At 51.3% G+C, this 8,132-nt stretch overlaps 1 protein-coding gene across 1 annotated transcript; it reads left to right on the top strand.

Moving 5' to 3' along the window:
• The first annotated feature begins 1,483 nt into the window (after positions 1–1,483).
• On the top strand, positions 1,484–2,305 carry Olig3 (oligodendrocyte transcription factor 3). The gene has a single exon (XM_006986101.3). It carries the CDS (start codon positions 1,484–1,486, stop codon positions 2,303–2,305), a length of 822 nt encoding a protein of 273 aa, XP_006986163.1.
• Positions 2,306–8,132: the final 5,827 nt, after the last annotated feature.

The following is an 8,132-nucleotide window of genomic DNA, read 5'->3' as shown; positions in this document are numbered from 1 at the left end:
TATTTTACCCTCAAATCTTGCTCCGTTCACCCCCAGTCCCCAGTTGTGGGGTGGCTCCAGGTGGTCTGGTGCTGGGAACCCTGGATGCTCTCAGCCTTAGCCCTGGGGCCAAAGACCGCCCTCACCCCACCCCAAGACACACACACACACACACACACACACACACACACACACACACACACAATGGACCTTAAGGCAAGGACTGCTCACTGGTTACCCCAACAGAGTCTGTGCAAGCAGCAGGATCCAGGAAGCTTGAACCCTCCAGATTTGTTTTGAGAATCGATCCAATCTCTAACTTCCCCCGTTTCTCTTCACTCCCTTTCCTTCCTAGGTTTTCTTCCTCACTTGATTTTCATGCAACATTGGGAAATTTGTTCCTCCTCCCTTCATTCCATAGCTAAGAAGTTTTTTTTTTAAATGTACAAAACAGAAATTCTTTCAATTAGTTTTTTTTTTTTAATGTAAAAGGAGAAATAGAAAGTGATAGATTTCTCCCTCACAGTAGTATCAGGGGCAAAAAAAAAAACAAAACCAAATAGACACATGTCTTTGAAATCACACCGGAAAGGCCAGATAAACAAAATTAACTGACTGTTGGTGTTTGGGGGGAAAGCACCAACGGAGGAAAAAGTGAAGCCCCCAGTTCTGGTCCCCCTGACTGAACCTGCTCTGCCTTGCCCTCCCTGTCCCTCGCCTCTTTCTATTGAGACCTGTTTTTGCCCACATTTCCCTAAACTAGGGAACAACTCAAGTCCACTCTTCAAATTAAAAAACAAAACAAAACAGCAAAACAAACAAGCAAACAAAAAAACCCTAGGCCAATCTTCTGGCCAACTTCTGTTCCTGTCCTTCATTTTAAGTGCAGGATTTGGTTAGAGAAAATGGAGTCAGGGAGGTGGCATAGAAGAAAGTTTTTTTTAAAAAAAAGAAAAAGAAAGAAAGAAAGAAAGCAAAACGAAACAACAACAACAACAAAAACAAGCAGTCCCGAGCTGCAGCGGTGAGTGTGTCAATCAAAAGGTTTTGTGCCTGGGGGCTCCTCGCGGTTCTAAGCAGAGGTGTCCCAGGGCGGCCCCGCAATGAATATGAATAGGAATCCTTGCTAAATGGGACAGCAAAGCGCACCGCCCTGAAGGATGGCACGTCATCTTAACCAGCCCAGGATAGATAGGAGGGCTCCTTTTGTCTCTTTTCTCCGCTGCAGCGCTATAAAAGCCCCTCTTTTACAGCAAGAGGTTAGTTCGGGCACACACCAACAAACAGTGCAGGAAACAGCTAAACCGGAGACAGAGGGATAGCAAGGAGAGCCGGGAGGGAGAGAGGCGGGGCAAGACAGAGCCCCGGCTGTTCTTCTCCCGTCTTACAACTGAGAAGTGGGTTGCTGGACCTTCTGATTATTATTATTTTTTTTAATTCAAGATTCTCTTTAATTTCCCGCCTAAAACCTCCTCAACCATAAGGCCGCATCTCCCGTAATAAAATGAATTCTGATTCGAGCTCTGTCTCCAGCAGAGCGTCATCTCCGGACATGGATGAGATGTACCTAAGAGACCACCACCACCGCCACCATCACCACCACCAGGAGAGTCGTCTCAACTCGGTCTCATCCACCCAAGGCGACATGGTGCAGAAGATGCCTGGGGAAAGCCTCTCGCGAGCCGGCGCCAAGGCGGCCGGAGAAAGCAGCAAGTACAAAATCAAGAAGCAGCTGTCGGAGCAGGATCTTCAGCAGTTGCGCCTGAAGATCAACGGGCGCGAGCGCAAGAGGATGCACGACCTGAACCTCGCCATGGACGGCCTGCGAGAGGTCATGCCCTATGCGCACGGGCCCTCCGTGCGCAAACTCTCCAAGATTGCCACTCTGCTGCTAGCCAGAAACTACATCCTCATGCTCACCAGCTCCCTGGAGGAGATGAAGAGGTTGGTAGGCGAGATCTACGGGGGTCACCACTCGGCCTTCCACTGTGGGACTGTGGGGCACTCGGCCGGCCACCCGGCGCACGCAGCGAACGCCGTGCATCCGGTGCACCCCATCCTGGGCGGTGCGCTCTCGTCCAGCAACGCCACGTCCCCGCTGTCCGCGGCCTCCCTGCCTGCCATTGGCACCATCCGACCTCCCCACTCGCTGCTCAAGGCGCCCTCCACGCCGCCCGCGCTGCAGCTGGGCAGTGGCTTCCAGCACTGGGCGGGGCTGCCCTGCCCCTGCACCATCTGCCAGATGCCACCGCCGCCGCACCTGTCCGCCCTCTCCACGGCCAACATGGCCCGGCTGTCCGCCGAGTCCAAGGACTTGCTCAAGTGAGCCGCGGGCCTGCCCGGGCCGGGAGGAAGAAGGGAGAACTGAGGCAGGGGTCGCGGTGCAGGGGCCAGGAGGGGAGGGGAGACTGCTTAGCCGGCAGGAGGGTGGGCGCACAGTTCCGGGGCCTCGCCTGCGGCCCAAGAGATCCACATCCTATGACCCACCCCAGCGGGGCGTACCAAAACCAAACTGGGATGTCTAGGTGTTAGCGAATGGGGACTGGACCCCGACGTCGTGTTTTGCATGCATGCTTCTCTTCCTCATGCAGCGCCAGTATTTCTTACTGCCATATGCTCTTGTCAAAACCGCATTTGTTGTTTAAAAACGGGACCGGTGGAGTTAAAAACTTGAGAAGGAACTTGGAGTTGGCTTTCTCTGGGTGTGTTCTGATCTTGGAGGAAAAATGGCCATCTCTTTTGTGCAACGCAAATGTAAATATTTCATCGAGATAGATGCAGTTATGATTGTCTCTGTCCTTATAGTTTTTTTCTAGAGACGAGAACGAGAGAGAGAGAGAGAGAGAGAGAGAGAGAGAGAGAGAGAGAGAGAGAGAGAGAGAGAGTCAGAATCCAAGTTTTGAATCTCAGCTTCTGTCCAGGGCATGAACCTCCTATGTGGGCTTTCTTTTCCACGCAGTATAGGTCAAAAGAATGCATGCGCGCTTCTAAATGAATCTTGTCTAAACATGTTGTGCAGGCCATTTTCCTTGTAACAAGGATTTATTAGTGAATTCTCCAAAGTACTCCATATATCTGTCTGTGGTTGTAGGAAATGAAAAAGGGGGGCCAGAGTGCAAAGATTCACGCTCAGTGCACATGGCAATTCTTTCCCCAAGCCCAAGGCTGTCTCTCGTCCTTCAAGTTTCATTACAACCTTAGGGCTGTTCCAAGGGACCAGAGGCTACAAAACTGGTCCCCCCTCCAGTAGCTCACCCCACCCCCTTGCCAAATTATTCTGCATGCGGGGTTGGCTCTGTCTGTGATCCTTCAGCTTTGAAAACTTCCTGTGTTTGGGGGGGGAGGGCGGGCTGCCATTTTTATTTTCCTGAGCATTTGCTTGAAATATTTTGTTAGGGCTTCAAAGACAATACCTGTCTTTATTTTTTATATATTCTTGATAACTATGATATATTTATTAATAACCAGTGTTTCTGGATGAGATTTCAAATAAAAAAGAATCTTTAAATCCAGTTTTTGCCTTTGTCTAAAGTTGTAATCAATAGCAGTTGTGGAATGAGAAATATGTGGGCCTGGTAAGGTGTGTCTGGGTGTGGATGAGGGATTTGGAGTGCAGTTTTTTTTTTTTTTTCCTGGCCATTTACAAGTAAAGAGAATAGATAAATTTTGGTGCTAATGATTGGACCTAACTGTCCTTCGAATAGGGCATTGTCTGTATATGTCCTCCGTTCCAATTTCCGCTCCTCATTCCTCTGTAGCAATTAGATCCTCATAGACTCAAGAATTAAGGTAAAAATAGACTCTAGAAGCTCAAAGCAGCAAGGCATGAGATGCAGACTGGCGGCCGTGAAGACTGTTGTTGCCAACAGGCAAGAAGGAACCACCAGTGAGCTAAGTTCTTCTTGCTTTAAAATGACCTTTGTGGTCTTTGTATTCCATGTGTGGCAATCCAATATGTTTTAAAAGTTAACAAATGAAGTCACCCGGCCTGCCTGCCAGGAAAAGAAAGCAAAATTCCTCTGCTTTGTAACTGGGCTGTAGATGGAGGCAAATGAATGGCCAGGTCTTGGATTACAGTGATTCTTAGGAAGAATTCTTCCTTGTTTTCTCTTCCATAGAAGATTGCTGTCGTGATTAGCCAAGCGTACTAAGGCCCCTCTAGTTAAAGCATGGGCTGTTACAACGAAGGGTCATTTCCATCACTTCCACTTTGCTGTTTACTCTCACCTCCCATGTCCTCAGTGGAAACACCCCACATTCGTTTTGAATAAACAAGAGCAGGCCAGCAGGGACCTGAGGTTTTGTTGAAAGAAGACAAGAAACTGAGCTCCGGTGATAGGCAACTGCAGTGTGGGCCCGGGGCTCTCTGCTTCTCCCAGAAAAGCAAACCCAGAATTGGCCTTTGTGTTAGAAGATGTAATACCACCTCCCAGGCAGCAAGGCCCTGGGTCTCTTTCCAGCATCCAGGCAGAAGAGTGAATTTAGAAAGTTCTTTCCCTCCCCTGGCTAGGTCTGGAATATCTGCCTAAATCTCCAGTGAGTCACCTCTGTCTCCTGCTCTATCCCTGTCTCCACCTACCACACAAGCCTTAGTTAGGGAGGAGCACCCCAGTGGAGTCCACAAGGGAGGCAGCTTTTTCCTCTGCTTATCCTCAGACAAATGGAAGAATAATCGTCTGTTTCCCAAGTGTGATTCATTTCTCTGAGTGAGGAAAGAGCCTGTTGAGGATTTATTGGAAACCAACACAAGGCAGCCCTCCAGCCTTTCCAGGAGTTTATTATTCCAAAAGGGGAGGGGAGGGACGGTTTCATCAATCAGGAAAGCGACTCACTCCGTGCCTCTTGGCTCTTTAGAGTCCTGTTTCCACAAGTCCCGGTCCGGGGAAGATCCCCTAGCCTCCCATCTGGCTCAGGCTGGACCTCATGCCTGGCATCCAGACTTAAGCACAGGGTAGAGAGCAATACAGCCAAGCTGTATTCGCACAAGTGTGTGTGTGTGTGTGTGTGTGTGTGTGTGTGTGTGTGTGTGTGTGTGTGTGTGCTGGCTTTTTCCCTGAGCTTCCCGAGTTGCCTTCAGTGATCCAGTTAATGGGCTGTAAGGCCCGCTCTCTTGGGAGACCTGAAGCAAAAGGAATCTGAAACGCAGGACTCTTTACCTACTTTCAGATGTTCACTGGAATAGAAAATAGACAATTCTCCCAACCAACATAGGGGAGATCTTATAAACATTCCAAGCTCTTTCCTGGCCCTAAAAACTTTCTTCAGCAGCCCAGGGGACATGGCTTTCTTAAAACAGGGCAGGAACAGAGAGAAAGGCCATGTGGGAGTCAGGTTTCTGGATTTATTGAAAAGGGGGGGGGAATATCACCAGTAATCAGTTGGGTGGAGTTGGGTGTGTGTGGTGTCTAACTCATCCCCTGGGTGTGAGTGTCCAGGCTGACCTTTGCTTGCAATTTTTTTTTCCTGTTAAATTCTCAAATTACCCACACCACGACACTAGGGTGCAAGTAGATAGTTCTTGCACAGAGAGCTATTTTAATCACACAACTTCTTCAGACGTTCACAAGTTTAAAGTACTTTTAAATTCAGTCTAGACACATAATGAGGATGCTTCCACTCACGATTCGAAATTGCTTTGCCCTGAAAGGGGGAATCCAATCCACCTTAGAAACCGCCACTGACTGTGAACTTCAAGAGAAAGTCCCCTCAAAGACAGAGAAAGTGCAGTCGACTTTCGTATGGGGCCTGGACCTGATCTTTGTTCTCTGGAGACTCACTCTCCCGGCTCCCCCACCCCCCACCCCTCCTCAACTTGCAGGCCTTGGACTTATCTCCCGTAAAAGGGCAGCCTGTGCTGGTGAAGGACAAGGTTTTCCAGCTTAGCTCCAAGGACTGGAAGCCCCGTGTCTCCTCAAATTGCCCCCTCCCCTGGGTCCGGTTAAGTGCCACCCCCCCCCCCCCAACACAATGCAAAGCCTCCTCTCCACAGGCAGTGGGTCCTGGGAACACTAGCTGAGACCCAGAGATATTTCTATGCCTTCCAGGTCCTACGCAGCGACTCCGGGTGAACTCCTCTTCACATCCGCCCCAGTTGCCCCTAAAGCCTGGCTTTCACGCTGAGCTGGAAGCTCCGAGGCCGTCCAGCTACACTTGTCTCCTCATCTCTGCCGCTAGTGGGTACCCGAACTGGCCTGGGGGGGGGGGCGGAACAGGCTAGTTTCCATTATCCGAAGGACTCCCCCACAGAAGTTCCGCCTTGCCTCGTGGGGGCCTCTCAAGGCACGGAGAGCCAGTGCCTTGCTTAGAACAGCCCTCCCCTCTTGCCTCCCTCTTTCCTTGCCTCCGCCCAAGTCTTGAGTCCCCTAGATGGCTACCTCCCCCAGGAAAGGAAAATGCGACGAGAAAGCATCTGGTCCAGGCCCCCCGGTGGTCCTAGACTTGGCATCTTGCTGGGATCTTACTAGGTGGAGGGGGAAGGAGAGTGAGTAGGAAGATGCAGAGCCAGGGAGAGGGGAAGAGTGGAAAGAATGAAGGAGAGGAGGAAAGGGGTAAACAGGGAGAGAGAGCACCCACGGAAGGTTCTGGGGGTGTCCTCTGGAAGACCTGCGTTCAAGGAGGGGCCCTTGGTGGGGGCTTCACCTCTTCTGTGAGCCCCTAAGAGTGCTTGGGGCCTGAGGAGCATCCCTTGTCTCCCCAGCCCGCAGACTTGGTGCCCAGCTCTGGCAAGCTCCTAGATGAGGAGCGGCTTTGTCTCTGAGGGTGCATTTTCTGTGGGACCTTCTCCCGGACACTGAGGCCTCGGGAGTGCAAGGGATCCCCGAGAGGGGTGGGTTCTGGCGGGTGCAGGTGGATTCCCGCGGGCGGACTGCTCATCTGCCGGTTCGTGGCCCCTAGCTCCAGGAGCTTCTTCCGTCACAGGAGCAGATCCAGATCCAGCTTCTCAAACGCCCCGGGGTTGAGTCTGGATACTCCTACTCCAGGCTCGCGTGTCCACACCTGACCCCACAGGCAGGTGGGGCTCCGATCGATGCTAAGATACTCTGGAGAGAAGAGTACCTCCTCCGGTGAGGACGACCCCACCCCTTCAGAGAACCTGGCAACCCTTAAGCGTTTAAGGAAACGGGGAGCGAGCACACACCCCCACAGGGTTTGCACATTCCACCGGGAAAGGGGTGGGCGCTCTTTTCTCCTACACTCAGGCCCCTGCTGACACTCAAGGGTTTGTAAATCTTGCCGAGGATATCCGGAAAGGACCTGCCCAGGTGATCTCAGGCCCGTGTGCTTTCTTCACTGGGGATCTCACGGAGAATCAGCCTTCCTTCTCAGTAGTGGATCCCGGCCACCGCTCCTTCTGCGGGGCCCCTTCCTACAAACCAACTGCTTCCAACCTGGGACCTTGTTCTGGTCACCAGATTTTGGTTCAAGGTTTGAGGCTCTCCAGAAGTAGGCCACTAGGGGTCCTGGATCTGCTAGGGTCGTGACCTTAGGAAGGGCACAGGGAAGGGTGAGTGGATCCTTGCCTTTGCTGTGGTGTCCTTGGTGTGGAAATAGAGTGGTCAGATTTCTCGAGTCCCAGCGACACAAGAACTCAGAGCTGGCTGTGGGAAAGAATCCGCGAGGCAGCCTTGGAGAACTTCTCTCTAAACTTTCAGGCTTCTGTCATGTCCGGTGAAACATGGTCTCCCTGCCAGTCTGAGACCTCGAAAACAGTTAAATATCCTGTTCAGAAGCTAAGGCCTGAAATCACCTGTCTTCTCCCTCAGATCTGGAAAACTCCGTAAATCTGATCCTGCCTTGGTGTGCTTAGGGCTGGGCGCTGAAAACGCACTCCTGTCAGATCCCTGATTCCAGGGAAATAGAGATCCTCCGAGTTCGCACATTTTGTAACGACTTTTCCTCCTCTGGGTGTCTCCAGCAGCAAAGGACAGGGAACACAACCATCTTTTGAACCAGCAATGGGAGCCTGCAAAATCTTGAAGCTATTTTTTTGGGGGGGCGGGGGTTCCCTTAACTTTCTTGGGCTTCAGTAGCGGAACATTTCCTATTTTTTTTTTTTCTACGTTTTCAGCCACTGTGAGTTGTGACAGAGGTGAAGATGGGAGCTGGCGTCAGTTGCATAAAAACAAGCCGGGTCAGAAGCCTTGGAAGGCACT

This window comes from Peromyscus maniculatus, chromosome 16, assembly GCF_049852395.1.
Source record: "Peromyscus maniculatus bairdii isolate BWxNUB_F1_BW_parent chromosome 16, HU_Pman_BW_mat_3.1, whole genome shotgun sequence".
In the NCBI taxonomy this organism is placed as follows: Eukaryota; Metazoa; Chordata; class Mammalia; order Rodentia; family Cricetidae; genus Peromyscus; species Peromyscus maniculatus.
This window is presented reverse-complemented; position numbering and strand designations above follow the sequence as displayed.